At 39.6% G+C, this 20,021-nt stretch overlaps 2 protein-coding genes across 5 annotated transcripts in view; both read left to right on the forward strand.

Annotated features, from left to right (window-relative positions):
* Positions 1-937: 937 nt before the first annotated feature.
* rpl7l1 (ribosomal protein L7-like 1) lies at positions 938-5,294 on the forward strand. The gene is made up of 6 exons (XM_084376709.1): positions 938-1,046; positions 1,557-1,665; positions 1,859-2,022; positions 2,653-2,790; positions 2,869-2,978; positions 4,454-5,294. Exons 1-6 carry the CDS (start codon positions 1,033-1,035, stop codon positions 4,660-4,662), a joined length of 744 nt encoding a protein of 247 aa, XP_084232835.1. The 5' UTR covers positions 938-1,032; the 3' UTR covers positions 4,663-5,294.
* A 1,058-nt stretch (positions 5,295-6,352) lies between these two features.
* The window catches only part of slc5a6a (solute carrier family 5 member 6a), a 33,824-nt gene continuing 20,155 nt past the window's right edge, over positions 6,353-20,021 (forward strand). For 3 of the 4 annotated variants that reach the window (XM_084377120.1, XM_084377117.1, XM_084377119.1), the window contains exon 1: positions 7,203-7,295. The gene's annotated coding sequence lies outside the window, so the exon portion shown is untranslated. Of the gene's footprint in view, positions 6,475-7,202; positions 7,296-20,021 lie in introns of those variants that run through there. The other variant, XM_084377118.1, reaches the window with a different exon arrangement.

Raw genomic sequence — 20,021 nt, forward strand, 5'->3', positions numbered from 1 at the left:
GTATTAGAGGCCAGAGAGCACCCACCACAGACAGGCAAGTATAAAAGTAGACAAATCTTTATTTTCAATTAATTATCAAGTTAGGGACGTCTGCAGCCAGCAGAGCAATGAGGGCAGCTCCAGCAGGTCAGGCAGGTACTCCACCATCCGGCGACACCAACACTGCACACAAGAGAACACATCCAAAGAGAGACACTGCCCAGCAACTGGAACTGGTACACTACACACAAAGGTAGCTCAAAATCACACTGGCTCCTTAGGGACCGCTACAACAGAGGGTCAAACCCCGCTTTTGCCGCTAGTGGGAGGTAATGAGCTGCCCTTAACGGGGCCGCTGGAACCTTGACGTCAGTTCATTAAAAAAGTCTTTAAAAGAAAATCATAACACTCTTCCCGTCCCTCTCTCGAGTCTCTTCCCCCCCTGCCTCTTTTCTTTCCAGTCACTGACCCAGGTGAGTCTCCTCCCCACCCAGGTGAACCGCATCAGCCACTGATTGCCCCCCTCTCCTGGGAGTTCCCAGCCCAATGTCACTCCCTCACTACAATATATATACAGGCTACTTATATCTATACAGCTGTATGTACAAGGAAGCACATTGAAGAACATATGTATATATGTCTATGGCTGTGAACTCATAAAAACATTAGAAAAAGTTTGTTGCCTACCTGTATACTAAACATATAAGGAGTAGGCTAGTTAACGTTTATAATCATCAGAGAACGTTACAGACGTTGTTTTTGGTTCCTATCTGTTTCTCAAATATATTCGTACGTGTGTGAATGGTTAAATGAAAGAAATTAACTTATAGCACTTTGCAGAAGCAGCTTTATAAAGTTCACTGCATTGACTTGTATAAGTTAACGGGGCAGATCTGCCACATCCAATATGGCGGCGACGTCGACGTATCGCAGCAACGGGGCCAACCCGCTCAGTGAGGCGTCTATGGTGTGCGCCGCTACAGCATGCCGAAAATAAAACACGTTGCGCTGTGACATCATCTCAGCGCGACAGTCGAGTCGCCCGATTTCACCATGGCTGAAGCTGAGTATGTGTTTGTTATTAATTTGATCTAAGTCCATCCATTCTTACTTTGCGTGTGTTTTTATGGTGTCATCTCTTTCCGACAAATACAAATGTTACTGATTCGGTCAATATCAATATTTGGTGGGTGGATGGTTTAGAAAGGCTGCATCCAGGGAGCATATTTTCACATGGGGCTAAGTTTACATCACCGAGAGATAGCGATAACATTGTTAGCGTAACGCTTAAACTATCTATTACCATGTGAGTGAACTGGCGCTCATGTAGCTGACAGCCTCTGTGTCATATATTATTGTATGCTCTGACTTTTCCACACGCTGCTAGCTAACTAAGTTACCATCTTCAAACTACAAATATGAAGCGGTTGGTAGCTAATTCCATCTGAACAGGGATGACTGCTTGTGTTCTTAGATGTCTTGCGGCGTACAAGACTAAACAGTAGCCACTGGGTTTTCAGTTCACATGTTTCTCTAAAGCGTTTCTCACTGTGTTATTTTGTGTATGTCTGTCATAGATCAAAAAAGGTGATCAAGTTAGTTCCTGAGTATCTCCTGAAAAAGAGGAAGGCATATCAGGCCATTAAAGCCACACAAGCCAAGCTTGCACTGCTTGAGAAGAGAAAGGTGAGTGATTATGGTTTCCTTTTGAATTTTTAGTTACATGATCAGAAGTCAAATACTGGTGGCTGCAGTAGAACTGGGCTGGGATGAATATTGGAGCAGGTTTGACTATTTAAATGTAAGCCTGACATGCAGCATCGTGTACACTGCCTATTTTTACAAAATGCTGTATGTGTGTATTTCTATATAATGCCAGGTATCAAAAGGTAGACCGTTGAAGTTCAAGCGGTTGGAAGACTTCTTGAAAGATGGTCACAAGAGGCACCGTGATGACTCTCGCATCCGGAGAGCTGAGCACAGGCCACCGGCCCCTCTGCCTCCTGCTAAGAACAGGCTGGCCTTTGTCGTCCGCATCAGAGAGTAAGTACTTTAACTCAGACTAGGTTTTTATATGAGAATCTTCCCTACATAGGTATGGTCACATAAACCACAAAGGTTTACCACATAACAATTCATCAAAAGCTTGAAATGGTTGTACATTTTCTATCCACCTGCTGAGGGGAGTTCAGTGAAGCACTAACATTCATGGTAAAAGTTGTACTTTTTTTTGTTAGATGGGGTTGATTATCTACACACACAGACTGTGTTTGTCAAATGTAAAAAAATATGCAGGTCGGAATGACTGTACATGAAGTAAAATGATCCCAATGCTCTGTAATTCTTTCTACACTAAAAATGTAGTCAACAGATGAGTGAGCACTCAATGGGTGGGTTCAGAATCCTCTTGTATGTTGTGAATTTGGGAAACTTTAATGTTCCTGTCATATTCTTTGAGACGGAGCAGTTTATAGGATTCTAACCAGACAAAATCAATAGAAAGTATGATAGAAGAGATGGTAACATCAAATCTTGTATACTCAGCTACAGTGAATAAAAACACATTCCTGGTTGTAGTGGTTTGTTGGGTTTTAATGATACAGAAATACACAAACATGTATATAATCAAATACCATTCCAGTTTTGTAAACTTGGATGATCCTTCCCTGTTAGGATTAAAGGTGTCAGTCCTAAAGTGATGAAGGTGGTCCAGATGTTGAGGCTGAGGAAGATCTTCAGCGGAGCCTTCGTCAAAATCAACAAGACCTCTGCAGCCATGATGAAGGTGGTGGAGCCCTATGTGGCCTGGGGGTGAGTAGACTGCTGTACTACACTTCTTAAATGTGTTGAATCTTTCAAATCTTCTAAGCACGTTAATGTTCCCAACAGATTTCCCAACTTGAAGTCTGTTCGTGAGCTCATTCTGAAGAGAGGGCAGACCAGGATAGGCAGGAGGAGAGTGCCTCTCACAGACAACACCTTCATTGAGCAACACATGGGTAGGTCTCTTCTACCGATTGAATTTCCCACCAGAATGATAGCAGGACACACTACCAGCACTATTGTCAGACTTTTAATCAAGTTCATGAGTTTGTACTTTATTCATACTAATGAAGGAGAAGTTTAAAGCAAGTGTATAGTTAAATACTAGAAGGTATATGTATCAAAGTTAAAACACCACACCATGCAATGTTATAAAACCAAGACATGAGATTTACAAAGTTGAAACATTGTAATGTGATGGTGATTATCACTGTTGACAGAAAAAGGAAATTTGTGGAGAACATCTGTGCTTTGGTCTTTGTTTAGAACCAAGGCTGACACTTTACTTTAAGTCAAAGAGACACAAACAAAATGCAATGTACAGTAGGAGATTAGTTAGTGATATAAAATTTCATTCTGCACCATCCATATTATTTATGCATCTAAACTCATTTTGTTGAACAGCAGAGTGTTTTCTTATAGTGACACTTGTAGTTTCACCAAGTCTGTTAGGAATTGATACAGTTGAATCTGCCCAGAGCTACACATGTAAACTGTTAAGAGATATCATGTTTTTTTCTCCTTCATTTTGGCTGGGTGGACAGGTCTAAATACTACTCATGAGTCTCTGCTGCCTTTGCCATGAAAAAGCGGCCAGGCAGAAGTGGGAATCGGAGCAGTAGCAAATAGAAAATTGAGATAAAAAAAAAAACGGCACAAAAGTTGGAGAATGTACCTACAATTTAAAAGTGGATTTATTGAAGCTGCAGATTTTTGAAATTGTTTGTACTCAGGATCTAATGGGGATTTTCATGTCCATCCAAGCTGCAGGCTCCAACTGAGTCATCTTACATTGTCTATGGGAAAGAGAAATGAGACTTTCAGGTTCAGGGGCTCCCAAAACGGCTTCTCTCACTTCACAATAGAGGTCAACCGACAGTGGATTTTTAAAGGCCGCTATCATAACGATAGCTTGGCGTAGGAAAAAGCTGATTAATGGCTGATATTAAAAAATATATATACAATGGAATGGATGGATAGTTACCAATGTGGTGTTCTCTCTTCCAATTATACAGCCACACAAGTACAGTATTAAGTAACGTAACGTTAACAGAATGGTTTCTGTTCCTTCCTAGCTGCCTTCAGTGCCCTGTCCCTATCATGGACAAGGTGATGGTGTTGTGTTATATATGGCTTGGAAGTAGTGCAGAGTCGAACCGAGTCGCACAACGCTTGAATATGTAATGGCAAAATGCTTATGGATTGGTGGATGTGTTGCCTTTGTGTCCACTAACCACAGAATGGTTAGGCTGTAAACACAGGTTGGCTGTGTGTGTTCATTTATTCATGTTACTTGAAAATGATTTTATTTTCTAATGAAGTATACTTGTCTTACTGGTCTTGTTTACTCTCTGCTACCGTCCTGTCCTTCATAAAATGCCTTCATGCCATCGTCCTCCTCCTAATCTCTCACCTCTGCCTCGTTTCTCAGGTAAACAGGGCATCATCTGTTTGGAGGACCTAATTCATGAGATCTATTCAGTTGGTAAGGGCTTCCGGGCTGCCAACAACTTCCTGTTGCCGTTCAAGCTGTCAGTGGCTCGTCATGCTGCCAGGGATAAGGCTGGGCTCCTGAAGGACCTGGGAAACCCTGGATTCCGGGGTACAGACATTAACTCTATTATCAGGCAACTGAACTGAGAAGACACGGAGGGAAGATAGACTCTCAGCGGCAACTCCAAGGATGCTTTACTTCATGAGGAGCAAATGCCAATGATAACAAAATATTTATTTTGTTTCTTTGGCAGAGAAGCTTGTTGATTTCACCCAGAGTAATACTTAACATACATTTACATGTACACCCATTATCTGGTCACACTTAAAGCACACTGGGAGACATCAGCGGGACCTGAAGGGGAGTCTCTTCACTTATCCATGTTGTTTTTGGTTTTGCACTCATGTTTGAAAAATATCATGTAGTGCCCCTAACCTTGGACTGATGGAAGAAGTTGTGCTCTTTGGTGAAAATGTAACTATTTTGAGTAACTTGTGAAATGTAAAATATCTGTTAAAGGGTGTTTGGTTGCTACACGTTATTCCTCATGGTGTCAGAGGAATGGATCAGTACTTGCTACATATGCAAGGACAGCAATTAAATAATCAGGATGGGCAGTCCTGTTGCAGGAGCCAGCAACTACCAATAAAAACACTTTTGCTGCATTCATAGTTTTCAATGTAAAAAGGTGTAAAGTCTCTGAAAAATCTGTTTAACACCGATTCATTGACATGTGATTCACTGTTAATGTTTTTGAAATAAAGCCTAAAATTATTCACTTTTTGCAATGACAACTAATGTTTGACACAAAATGAGAGGAAGTCTGGTGATCTAAAATAATTTCATTGGTTATTTTCTTTGTGTCTTTATGTAGCTGCGCTGTTCCACTGGAAACATGCAGATACTCTACTGTGAAGATGGCAGTTTGGTTAGCAGAGGCACCTGCAACTAGTATTGTGCAGGTTAATCCAGATATATAGATACTGCTGGTCTCCAGCATTTTTTCTGGTAGGAGGGATTTTTCAGATAAAGATCTGTATGAAACTCAATAAATTGAGTTAAATGTCCTTGATAATAAACAGCAACACAGTAAAAAATAACTATACTGACACCAGGATCTAGGTCAGATAGTACCTGGTTGATGGGAACTACACTTCACCTGTCATAGTTTCTGGATATGTAAAATACGGCTGTGTGTAAGGAGTTGATATTGATGGCCCATGTGTGGAGCTCATTCAGTTCTCAGAAGAGCCACATCACTGCGTGCGGGTTGACTGTAAGGAACTGTGGCAACCACAGATTTAGCCCCCCATCTGAGATTTAATCAAAATACAGAAAATGATGGATGAAATTCAGCTGTAGTCTAAAGAAGATGGCCTCTGCTCTTCATGGAGTCCTTTGCCAATAGCTGCACTCTCACACTGTAACTGGATGATACATGCCAGTGCCAGTGTTTCTCACTGTCACAGACAGTGGGAGAGTGATACACACCTGCCTAGGCTTCAGTTTGTATGTTGATCAAACAACAGCGTTCACTGAATCACTAATCACTGAACTTTGTGAAGACATGTTTTTCTTTGACACATTTCTTGCAGTTGTTCAGGAGAAACCACCCAAATTATTAATTGTATTATTAATAATAGTCATTTAAGGGATTAGTAGAAGCAAATGCTAATGTTTATACAGGCTCATTCCTGTAGTGTTACCCTAGTGTCACTATTAATTCAATGAGACACATCATGAGTCACCAGCCGGAGGAGGGGGAAGAGCTGTGGCACCTATATGCAGCTGCGCTGACACGACTGCGCACTGGGAGAGATGGAGGATGGCGTCGGCAGCGCCTCGTGAATGTCATTGATGTTTCCCCTAAAGACGAGCGTGTGAATGTGTCAGGGGCCAGATGGAGGATATTCCTGACAAAATGTACTCACATTTGCTGGCTACGTTGAAAAGAACAGGTAGGAACAGACGTCAGTGTGTTTGTATTATGTGGGGTGAGTGAAGCATTCTGTATAATCACAGCTGTAAAATCAATCAGTGGCCATTGCCATGGTGATTAATTATCATGATGACGATTTTCCCTGCCTGCAGCGCAGCAGAGGTTACAGGCTGGCGTCATGATTAACGGAGAGCCAGGTCCTTTTCCTCTCGATGTCATCCTGTTTCACTACACAGACCAATCTTTGGCATTGCTGGAGTCATTTCGACAGTTAAACGGTTTCTAGGCTTTTGTGTCACCTTCAGTTTCATGAGAATTTAACACCGAGTCATTCTGTTTATAATGAAAACTTGTGCTCCCAAACCATTTACATTTATTTCAGACTACCGAAGCACATCCTGTGTTGCCTTTGTCGTGTCCGGAAGGTCGAAATTATAAGGATTGAGAAAAAAAGTGACAAATGTCTCAAATAATGGCAAAACGTATGTAATTACAACAGCAGTGCATCATACTGTACAGTGACTCACTTGTTTTAGTCTCGCGTGGCAGGGTTTAAACAAAATCACTATTACTGACCGCATTTCTTAGAGGGACTATATAAGTATTTTAAAATAAAATGATTCAAACGAAGCAGCTGTGACAAAGCTATATTTAAGAGCGCCCAAAACACGTTTTTCCGACAGTGTTAGTAAATTACTACTTTACGAGCAACACGTGAATGCATCACCCGATGTAACGTCAAGGAGAGTGGGCGGTCTGCGAGCTGACCTCGCGGACACACGCTGCTTGAGGGATGCACCGCGGCTTCTGTAGTACTGTGGCAGCAGGCAGTGATCGAAGGTAAGACTCTCAGCCAGGTACTGAACTCAGACTGTGTCCATGTGTAAAGATGACGTGTTGTATGCGTGTCGTTGTCAGTGAGGGTGTAAGTTAGACGTTGGTGCTCGCGGTAGCAGAATAAAGTTTGTCTGATCGGCCAACAGGACCATGCGGGTGCAGAGTGAAGTATCAGACAGGTTTATGTGCCGGTGTCGTGCCAAAAAGTGATCGTCTGCCAGAATCTGATTTCCGGCCGCGGGAGCGCGCACAGCAGCCCGTTGAGCGGTAGCGTTTAAACGTCTGGTTTTCTCTGGATGAAACGGTCATGATATGCAGATACACACAACTGTACGTCCGCAATTATAGCAAAGGTATGTGTCTTAGAAAGTTAAACGTTTGTTGTTACGTAATTATCACAACTGTGGCCAAAAGAAGTGGAGTTTGTAGCGAAATCAGGCCTGACAATTACGTGATAGACATGTCCCTATGTGCTTGGTATGTATGATGCCTTTTCTTTAGCCCTGTCTTATGAATTAGACTGTAATGAATGTGATTTATAGGTGTGGATTTTCAATAAAGAAATGATCACTTTTGCAATTATCCTCGTGACTCTGCATTATCTTTTATCTGATCTGGGCTCTACATTTGCTTCCCATGTTGGGATGTGTCTTGTACATCTAATATTCTTGTTTATGCCTACTATTTGGAGACAATACTATGAAAGACATGATTCGGGAGGGTTAAAAGCCTATAAAATAACAGTTTTCACCTGCCAAAAAGTGATTGAAGGACATATACAGTTATTGAAAAGTTATTTCTGCCTAAATATGACTTGATCTCTTTCTTGAGCTTCATAATATAAAGATCTGAGCTCACAGGACAGCTTGAAAATCTTTTAAAGGACCATTACAACAGAAAATGTGCCTTTTCACCTGCCAAAAAGTGATTGAAGGCCAAATACAGTTACTCAAATGTTATTTCTGCCTAAATATGACTTGATCTCATTCTTGAGCTTCATAATATAAAGATCTGAGCTCACAGGACAGCTTGAAAATCTTGTAAAGGACCATTACAACAGAAAATGTGCCTTTTCACCTGCCAAAAAGTGATTGAAGGCCAAATACAGTTACTCAAATGTTATTTCTGCCTAAATATGACTTGATCTCATTCTTGAGCTTCATAATATGAAGATCTGAGCTCAAGAGACAGCTTGAAAATCTTGTAAAGGACCATTACAACAGAAAATGTGCCTTTTCACCTGCCAAAAAGTGATTGAAGGCCAAATACAGTTACTCAAATGTTATTTCTGCCTAAATATGACTTGATCTCATTCTTAAGCTTCATAATATGAAGATCTGAGCTCACAGGACAGCTTGAAAATCTTGTAAAGGACCATTACAACAGAAAATGTGCCTTTTCACCTGCCAAAAAGTGATTGAAGGACATATGCAGTTACTGAGAGGTTATTTCTGCCTAAATATGACTTGATCTCATTATTGAGCTTCATAATATAAAGATCTGAGCTCACAGGACAGCTTGAAAATCTTGTAAAGGACAATTACAACAGAAAATGTGCCTTTTCACCTGCCAAAAAGTGATTGAAGGACATATGCAGTTACTGAGAGGTTATTTCTGCCTAAATATGACTTGATCTTATTCTTGAGCTTCATAATATGAAGATCTGAGCTCAAGAGACAGTTTGAAATTCTTTTAAAGGACCATTACAACAGAAAATGGGCCTTTTCACCTGCCAAAAAGTGATTGAAGGCCAAATACAGTTACTCAAATGTTATTTCTGCCTAAATATGACTTGATCTCATTCTTGAGCTTCATAATATAAAGATCTGAGCTCACAGGACAGCTTGAAAATCTTTTAAAGGACCATTACAACAGAAAATGTGCCTTTTCACCTGCCAAAAAGTGATTGAAGGACATATGCAGTTACTGAGAGGTTATTTCTGCCTAAATATGACTTGATCTCATTCTTAAGCTTCATAATATGAAGATCTGAGCTCACAGGACAGCTTGAAAATCTTGTAAAGGACCATTACAACAGAAAATGGGCCTTTTCACCTGCCAAAAAGTGATTGAAGGCCAAATACAGTTACTCAAATGTTATTTCTGCCTAAATATGACTTGATCTCATTCTTAAGCTTCATAATATGAAGATCTGAGCTCACAGGACAGCTTGAAAATCTTGTAAAGGACCATTACAACAGAAAATGTGCCTTTTCACCTGCCAAAAAGTGATTGAAGGACATATGCAGTTACTGAGAGGTTATTTCTGCCTAAATATGACTTGATCTCATTATTGAGCTTCATAATATAAAGATCTGAGCTCACAGGACAGCTTGAAAATCTTGTAAAGGACAATTACAACAGAAAATGTGCCTTTTCACCTGCCAAAAAGTGATTGAAGGACATATGCAGTTACTGAGAGGTTATTTCTGCCTAAATATGACTTGATCTTATTCTTGAGCTTCATAATATGAAGATCTGAGCTCAAGAGACAGTTTGAAATTCTTTTAAAGGACCATTACAACAGAAAATGGGCCTTTTCACCTGCCAAAAAGTGATTGAAGGCCAAATACAGTTACTCAAATGTTATTTCTGCCTAAATATGACTTGATCTCATTCTTAAGCTTCATAATATGAAGATCTGAGCTCACAGGACAGCTTGAAAATCTTGTAAAGGACCATTACAACAGAAAATGTGCCTTTTCACCTGCCAAAAAGTGATTGAAGGACATATGCAGTTACTGAGAGGTTATTTCTGCCTAAATATGACTTGATCTCATTATTGAGCTTCATAATATAAAGATCTGAGCTCACAGGACAGCTTGAAAATCTTGTAAAGGACAATTACAACAGAAAATGTGCCTTTTCACCTGCCAAAAAGTGATTGAAGGACATATGCAGTTACTGAGAGGTTATTTCTGCCTAAATATGACTTGATCTTATTCTTGAGCTTCATAATATGAAGATCTGAGCTCAAGAGACAGTTTGAAATTCTTTTAAAGGACCATTACAACAGAAAATGGGCCTTTTCACCTGCCAAAAAGTGATTGAAGGCCAAATACAGTTACTCAAATGTTATTTCTGCCTAAATATGACTTGATCTCATTCTTGAGCTTCATAATATAAAGATCTGAGCTCACAGGACAGCTTGAAAATCTTTTAAAGGACCATTACAACAGAAAATGTGCCTTTTCACCTGCCAAAAAGTGATTGAAGGACATATGCAGTTACTGAGAGGTTATTTCTGCCTAAATATGACTTGATCTCATTCTTAAGCTTCATAATATGAAGATCTGAGCTCACAGGACAGCTTGAAAATCTTGTAAAGGACCATTACAACAGAAAATGGGCCTTTTCACCTGCCAAAAAGTGATTGAAGGCCAAATACAGTTACTCAAATGTTATTTCTGCCTAAATATGACTTGATCTCATTCTTAAGCTTCATAATATGAAGATCTGAGCTCACAGGACAGCTTGAAAATCTTGTAAAGGACCATTACAACAGAAAATGGGCCTTTTCACCTGCCAAAAAGTGATTGAAGGCCAAATACAGTTACTCAAATGTTATTTCTGCCTAAATATGACTTGATCTCATTCTTGAGCTTCATAATATAAAGATCTGAGCTCACAGGACAGCTTGAAAATCTTGTAAAGGACCATTACAACAGAAAATGTGCCTTTTCACCTGCCAAAAAGTGATTGAAGGACATATACAGTTACTCAAATGTTATTTCTGCCTAAATATGACTTGATCTCATTCTTAAGCTTCATAATATAAAGATCTGAGCTCAAGAGACAGCTTGAAAATCTTTTAAAGGACCATCACAACAGAAAATGTGCCTTTTCATTTGCCAAAAACTGATTGCAGCTCCTTCCTTGTAACTTGAAGATGTTTTCTGCCTCAAAATGACTGATCTTTATCCTGAAGCATCATATGTGACAGATTACCACCTCACACTGGCCCTTTCCACAGTTTAAAGTAGTGAAAAGTAGTGGTTAAGATATATTCTTCAGAATATAACTGATGAGTGATATGAAGTGACTTTGAGGCAGAGCATCCCTTTCAGTCCAACATCAGGAGCATACTGTGAGCTCAGATCTTTACATTATGAAGCTTAAGAATGAGATCAAGTCATATTTAGGCAGAAATAACATTTGAGTAACTGTATATGTCCTTCAATCACTTTTTGGCAGGTGAAAAGGCACATTTTCTGTTGTAATGGTCCTTTAAAAGAATTTCAAGCTGTCTCTTGAGCTCAGATCTTCATATTATGAAGCTCAAGAAACAGATCAAGTCATATTTATGCAGAAATAACTTTTCAATAACTGTATATGTCCTTCAATCACTTTTTGGCAGCTGAAAAGGCACATTTTCTGTTGTAATGGTCCTTTAAAAGATTTTCAAGCTGTCCTGTGAGCTCAGATCTTCATATTATGAAGCTCAAGAATGAGATCAAGTCATATTTAGGCAGAAATAACATTTGAGTAACTGTATTTGGCCTTCAATCACTTTTTGGCAGGTGAAAAGGCACATTTTCTGTTGTAATGGTCCTTTACAAGATTTTCAAGCTGTCCTGTGAGCTCAGATCTTTATATTATGAAGCTCAAGAATGAGATCAAGTCATATTTAGGCAGAAATAACATTTGAGTAACTGTATTTGGCCTTCAATCACTTTTTGGCAGGTGAAAAGGCACATTTTCTGTTGTAATGGTCCTTTACAAGATTTTCAAGCTGTCCTGTGAGCTCAGATCTTTATATTATGAAGCTCAAGAATGAGATCAAGTCATATTTAGGCAGAAATAACATTTGAGTAACTGTATTTGGCCTTCAATCACTTTTTGGCAGGTGAAAAGGCACATTTTCTGTTGTAATGGTCCTTTACAAGATTTTCAAGCTGTCCTGTGAGCTCAGATCTTTATATTATGAAGCTCAAGAATGAGATCAAGTCATATTTAGGCAGAAATAACATTTGAGTAACTGTATTTGGCCTTCAATCACTTTTTGGCAGGTGAAAAGGCACATTTTCTGTTGTAATGGTCCTTTACAAGATTTTCAAGCTGTCCTGTGAGCTCAGATCTTTATATTATGAAGCTCAAGAATGAGATCAAGTCATATTTAGGCAGAAATAACATTTGAGTAACTGTATTTGGCCTTCAATCACTTTTTGGCAGGTGAAAAGGCACATTTTCTGTTGTAATGGTCCTTTAAAAGATTTTCAAGCTGTCCTGTGAGCTCAGATCTTTATATTATGAAGCTCAAGAAAGAGATCAAGTCATATTTAGGCAGAAATAACTTTTCAATAACTGTATATGTCCTTCAATCACTTTTTGGCAGGTGAAAACTGTTATTTTATAGGCTTTTAACCCTCCCGAATCATGTCTTTCATAGTATTGTCTCCAAATAGTAGGCATAAACAAGAATATTAGATGTACAAGACACATCCCAACATGGGAAGCAAATGTAGAGCCCAGATCAGATAAAAGATAATGCAGAGTCACGAGGATAATTGCAAAAGTGATCATTTCTTTATTGAAAATCCACACCTATAAATCACATTCATTACAGTCTAATTCATAAGACAGGGCTAAAGAAAAGGCATCATACATACCAAGCACATAGGGACATGTCTATCACGTAATTGTCAGGCCTGATTTCGCTACAAACTCCACTTCTTTTGGCCACAGTTGTGATAATTACGTAACAACAAACGTTTAACTTTCTAAGACACATACCTTTGCTATAATTGCGGACGTACAGTTGTGTGTATCTGCATATTATGACCGTTTCATCCAGAGAAAACCAGACGTTTAAACGCTACCGCTCAACGGGCTGCTGTGCGCGCTCCCGCGGCCGGAAATCAGATTCTGGCAGACGATCACTTTTTGGCACGACACCTGTCCTTTCAGGCTGCCGCTTCATATTGCTGCGATCAATAATGCAGATATATTGGTACCAGAACAGTTGGTAGTGTGTCGCCCTGTTACGTTCACTGCAACACGCTGTTCAGCCACATTAGCAGACGTAAGCCGGTTTGGCTAGCTCCTTCAGCCGGCAGCTGAAATGAATGACTCGTCGTAGCGCGTGAGGACTAATTAGCCAAATTGGTAGCCCGTCTGTCAAACAGACAGACATACAGTGTGTGTTCACTGCATGTCGGGAGACGCTTTTGTTTTGAAACTATACACAGTTAATTATCAGCGCACACGACGTTAGAGTATCGTGCTCGTGACTCATTTTGGGGTTGACGCTTGACCTTTTTGCTAAACAGACATTCGGGTTGAACGGACGAGCCCTCAGCCAGTATTTACCATGAGACCTGATGACTCTACAGGAGCACTGTGGAGTTTTGGGGAAGGCATTTTCACCAGAAGAGAAAGATCTTCAGTGAATGTTTATTTAGTTTGTTCAGGCATTTTAAAAACTCAAACGTTCTTTGTTTTCCTGACTGAATAAACAAACTGACCTTAAAGAACAACACACTTTCATCCTGTTTTACTTGTTGTATCTGTTCATATGTGGCGGACCCTGCCACCTTTCTAGCTTCAAACAGTGTTCTACCTTATTTCCCTCTGAGAACAGCTTGTTTATTCATTTATGGAAAATATATATTTTGGAGTATATTATTATCTCAATATTGCAAATATTACAATTCTGAGTTTGAGTGTCTTCTCCAAAACTACATAGTGCCCCTTTAATAAGCCTGACTGAGTGGTTTGTCTAAGAAATAATGATTGCATCGTAACTGCACATGAAGTACACTAACCATGTTGAAAGAGTGCGCAACAATACTCTTGTAGGGTTTATTAAGTATCAAAACTGTAAACTAACCAATATTTCAGGCTGCTGCATTAGGATAAGCACCAGTAGTCATCAAAATATGGCACTAGTTTTTGGATACTATGAGATGACAGAACTTCTGTCACCAGTAGGAGATTTTTCAGCAGTGCTTATACCATTGTAATGATCCCTTTTATGTCTGGTTACAGTGCAGGTAATCTTGTAAATCCATTTGCTTTATGGCAACATTGTATTTGACTTTTTTTGCATCAATATAATGAAGTATATGGAGAATCAATAGAATAAATTGGTTGTCAGAAACATATTTCTGCCATTTGGTTCCTGCTTGTCAGTTCATGGAAAACATGAATAGAATGAACACTGTATGTATTTACTGTTTTGGTGAGGTTGGACAGTTAGTGCTACTTTTGAAGCCTTTTCCACTACCTCACTCTAAAGAATGCACTGACGTTAATACAATCACATCTCCATGGCACCATATAGTGAGAGATCATCAGAGAAAGTTGGATGGAACATGGTTTGAAACATCTCAAACAATCCTGTCCCCTGACTTGTCTTGTTCCTTTCGGCGTTCGACATTATTGACTGCTTTTTTTCCCATCCATGAATTGAAACTTGGTAGTTTAAGTGAGGTATCCTTTTCAGGGAGCGTGGTTTCATTTGAACCTTATGGATGTCAATAAAAGTCAGTTAATTGTCCACCATATTTGGATGACCAAATGTACTGATGCTGGTACTGACAGGGTATCCATTTCCCCTTGCTGCAATGTGGTTTGTGTGAATTTTCTCAGATCATCTTGAGATGGCTAAACTGACCTCCCAGTTATCTGCCATGAGCAAGTATCAGATCCTCTGCAGGCTAATGATTACACACAGGCTTCAAACCAACGCTGTTCTCCTTAGTGTTATCACGTGTTGTTAACAATTGTTTCAAAAGACTAACAGTGTGTCACGTTTTGTTCAGTATTATCAGTCTCCAATGCAACAGCCCATGCATTTTAGTGATTCCCAACACTGCCTTTAGAACTGATGATGGCACATTAATCAGTGGTGGCGACACTTGTCAGAAGCTCTTTATCTTCTCTGCGTATGAAAACAAATTGTGATGCCAGCTCTTATACCTCTTGTCTCACAGTCTGTGGTGTTGGTTGTTATTTCAAAGAGCAGGCCAGGGTTCAGCTGAAGGTTTAATGATTACTCAAATCATTGGCCTTTTTGGTTGCTGAGATACAAGCAGAGCTGGGTCCCATGGGTGAACAAAATCCAAAGATGGTGACCGTAAACAAGAGGTGTGCCTGTGAGGAAACATGCAGGGTGCATTCAGATGCATTAATTGTAGTTGGTAAAATACATGGGGCTCAAACCACAGGATTTGTTTCATTCTGACAAGTCAGTTGTTTTTAAAAACCAACAAGGCTCAGGTCAAAATGTTGTTTAAAACAAAACTCCTTATTTTATGTGTATCTTGGCTAAAAAATATTACGGTATATTATCATCTTACTGTTACTGAAAAATGCCTCCAATTGCTTGAAATGGAAAATCATGCCAGGACACATTTTTTCATTCTGAAATGTGTCATCATTGTTTACAACCTACTGGCTGGCTCATCCACTGCGTAGGAGGTGGCCCGGGAAACATTTTATATTTGCCAATACAACCACTTAGTTTTCATCTTTGAGGTATATTCTTTTGTAAAACCTGAAAGTACTGTTAGAAAACAGTTCTGATAAAATATAAATCTATCATTTGCTTGTTCATGCAGGTTTTCTAGATTGGTTGGAGGGCTGGAAACACCCACTGGTACTTGACAGTTGGTGAGAACTGCCAATGTTGTGTCCCCCCCCCATTCCCCAATGACAGCAATCACCCCAGAGCTCACTCACAAAGCAAACTTTGACAAACAACCTGAAGATGAAATTTATATTTATTCAGAATTGTTTTCAAACTTAACCATGTTCACCATCTTAATGTTAGCAAAAAGTAAACATTATACCAGCTAAATATCAGTATATTAGCATTGTCATTGTGAGCATGTCATACATGCCAAAATAAAGAATAAAATGTCTACAGCCGAGTTATCAGCTATTTCTGACATAATTATAATAATTGGGCAACGCAGAGCTTTAATATGTGATGTCTAAATAAGTGTAAATATACTGTATGAAAGACATTTTGGGAAAAAAACAACAGTTTTATCAGTTTTTGTCACCTTGTAAAAAGCCGGAATTCATGCTTCGTCAGGTCTGTTGGCCATACGACAAGCAAACAACTTTTAAAATGCTTGTTCCCTGAATGGAGTTTGGATCGATCAGGGCTATGCTGTGCTGAGACATATTTCCAAAACTTACCAGGTAGTCTTTCTCACTCTCTCCTTGGCGGCAGTTCATTATTTGTCCTGTTTTGGTATGAGTAGATGTGTTATTGTACAGCTCTGGGTGCCCGCAAATGGCCACAATTACTGATGATTATCCTCTCCTCCTTTTGTCGTTCATGTTCAGTGTCCGGACATCAGCGGCGTGAACGTCATGACATCAATTGAACGTCAATACCGATAGGCTTTCGCGAGACAGCGTCGCACGAAAATTTCGCTTGAGTGATTGCACACTTGTCACAATTTTTCGCTTCATTTGCGCCACCCGGTGCATCTTATGTTTGACTTTGTGTGTAATGTAGTCGTGCAAATAATTCACGTTGCGTTTGGTCTGATGACACCATTACTATTAAAGGCATGTCGGCTGATACAACATGAGACTGATCTCTGTATCTTTCTCTCAAGGACAATAAAAAGATTCTTCATTATTTCTCTGGTTCATTTTAATATTCTGTTGTTTGCTCACACATTGCTAGTAGGTTAATTGGCATTGGTCTGGTTTTCTGATGAGGACAGTAAAAATTTGTGGTTTGCCTTGAACCACCCAGATACCATTTTATAAAGCACTGTCATCAGTCTGCAGTCGGTCCAGTGCAGCTGCAGGTCTTCCCATGCACCACCTGTTCTGTCACCATCAAACAGCAGCTCTTTTATTTTCCACTATTTACACACAAGACTAGGGGGTGTGGGGATGAAAGCACTGATGCAGCTCTGCTCAGACTACCTCTTGTAATGTATAATTATTGTCCCTGTGTTGCCAGGCAACCAGGGCCTCCCTGACCTCCTTGTGTGATTTGTGATGCTCATGACACCACCATTTTACACACAGGGAGCCTGATTTATGTTGTTTTGTTTTTTTCCTTGTGTGGTTGAAGAAAAGACCTGAGTCAGAGATGAGCACAAGTAAAATAAATGAACATTAACCCACTTGAACTGATGAAGCATTGATTAAATTTAAGAGACTAAGACGTTGTGATTGGGCCTGTCATGATTAATGTTTATCCACTTATCATATATACATATATATTACAACTTTTGTTGACCTCAATATTGCAGATTTTTTACACGCGTTTACAGAAGAATCTCACCAATGTTTTAGCTAACATGATGTCTGAATAACCAGCAGGGTTTTCCACTCTGCTTATGATCTCCAGTCATGCCTCTGCCAGAGAAGGTTAAGCATGTCGATCCTACAGTGATCGTCGGCATTCATAGATAGTTAAAAAATAATGTTTTAGACTGGTTTATAATGCCTAACTGAGTGAATACACATGACATTACAATCCACTGTGGTTTCAGTCATTCATGCTGCAAGTCTGATCACCAGTTTATGAGACTGGCCACCACAACGTGATGTCAGGCTGTGTTTCTCCAAAAGTTGAGTCATTTCATTTTTTGCAGCCAAATTGGTATATTCATTTAAAAGAATGGGAAGACCAGCGTTTTCGCAGCTCCACCTGAGTTGATCTGAATGTAGCCCAAGACTTTCGTGCAGCACCAAGCATTTCTTCTCCGTTTTATTTATTGTTTTGGTTGAGTTGCTGTTATTTATATTTTATTTATTTAAAATAATCCATATATTTTTTTTACATTCCAGTTCCAGTGTGCGAATATTAAGAATTCAGAGTCAAATGCTTTTTGAAAGATGTGCTTGCATTATTAAGCTTTTATACCATCATCACATCAGTGTCATAAAATGATCATTGATCACAGTTATTCAGTCAATAAACTGTCCAACATAAAAGTGATTTTCATGACAGTCCTACTTGTGATTACATTGGATGTGAGTAATACATGTGTTGCCTGTTCTGTACACTGTTGCGATAGAAGGGCACAGCTCAAGTGAAATGGGCCTCGGCCAACTGGTGCAGAAGCAAATTGCTTGCTGTGAGCCATGTTTCTTTGTATTGAACATTCCTAAGTATTGTCTATTGCAGCAAGCCATTAAGTGTATACTATTGAGGTTGGAGTAGCCTTTGGGTTTGCTGTTGAGTATCCTGTTAGAGGAAACATGGAGTGTTCTCACACAGCATTACACCAGATGGCCACACTGAATGCTTTTTTCCTTTTAAAATGTAAATGCAGTTTTGAGTGTCATTTACCCTATACCTTGTCATGTAGTATGGGAATGGGCTATATTTCTGGAGACTGTCAGCCTGTTAAGGCTATACCATTTTAGTGTCTGTGCTGTAAAGGTCAGTTCAGTTGGGCTGAGTTGCTCTGAGGTCTGGTTGTGAGAGAGGGCAGCACATGGTTGTCAGGGGGAAATCCAATTCGCATTTCATAATGTGAATCTCATTCCTTTCAGACTGCTTTGCATGCCAGCATTTCTGTCAGTGTTTTAAATGGGGATAGATTTGAAACTTTGAAAGGAAAAACATAGTAACACAGCCCAAACCAGCCGGGGCAGGAACGGTCAGCGAGTTGGCTAATGATTTGGCCAGCCATGCTCTGCCAAATACAACAGGTGGAGTTATTAAAGACCAAGCACAGATGGCATCTGATTTCACTGTGAATGAATTATACTAAACTTAACAAGCCAACCTACTGTAAAATAAGTTATTTTTTACAGTTATCAGAGCTCACAATACTTAATACAGGGATTTATGTTCAGCCTAATAGGTTTCCTCAGTTTGCTTTGATTGCCATTAGGTCTAATAGAAGTGTTTCACCACTGGAAAGATGGCCCTTGGGTAGAACTGTGCCATCTCTGCAGTAGACAGACATTAATATATTTGAAATTTGTGCTACATGACCAGAGAAAACAAAGGGAAAGGGACGTGGTATTCCCCCTTGGTAAAAAATGTATAAAACCTGCAACACCCAGAATGCATTGCGCAGTACGAGACCAATAAACACTCCCACTGATGGGTGGTTTTGGCTTACGTTACCAACATTGTGGTGATACAAAGCTGGTAATAGTTTCTGTTCAAATGGTGGTGGACATTTGAAATGGGTAAACTTTGTATTTGCCATTGGTTTGGCTTTTCATTGTCATGTAAACTGTATAGCAGCTTTTAAAAACACTTTGTGTCCTCAGACTGCTGCTGCATTCTCAAGGTGGTGTACTGTAGTGACATGGAGTGTCCCACACCTTAACTGCACAGGCACAAGTCAGTTTGGCATTTTAAGGAGCTTTACCTTAATCATTTTCTGTGGACCCTGCACTGTGAAACCGCTGTGCTTCTATTTATAAGCCCTGGGGTGATTTTATTCCAATGCACTTATTTATTTATTTGCATTTTTTCACATTGATTCTGCCCATTTTAGGATGGCATATTAAGAGTGGAGGTGTAATTGTTACTGCCCAGCAGTGCAACAAAGGGCTGTCGGTAAAGGTTTCTGTGAAACAGCAGACCAAAGTAGGTAGACTTTACGGGCCTAATCTACAAGCACTGCAGCAACTGTTATGCTTATTTAGTTATTTTAAAATACTGTTAAAAATGGTTTTCTTAAAGCGCTGAGAACTGCAGTCCATAGCATCTGCAAAATATTGATTTAGTGAAGGATATTAATAATGAATGAGTTTACCTTCAAATTGACACTGTGTACTGACTTC

This window comes from Pagrus pagrus (assembly GCF_965226575.1).
Source record: "Pagrus pagrus genome assembly, chromosome: 16".
NCBI classification, from domain to species: domain Eukaryota; kingdom Metazoa; phylum Chordata; class Actinopteri; order Spariformes; family Sparidae; genus Pagrus; species Pagrus pagrus.

What these genes read in the sequence shown, in the direction of transcription:
- rpl7l1 (XM_084376709.1), top strand. An exon ending in CACTGCTTGAGAAGAGAAAG is followed by an intron (nt 1,666 to 1,858) that starts GTGAGTGATTAT and finishes ATATAATGCCAG; the next exon opens with GTATCAAAAGGTAGACCGTT. An exon ending in TTTGTCGTCCGCATCAGAGA is followed by an intron (nt 2,023 to 2,652) that starts GTAAGTACTTTA and finishes CTTCCCTGTTAG; the next exon opens with GATTAAAGGTGTCAGTCCTA.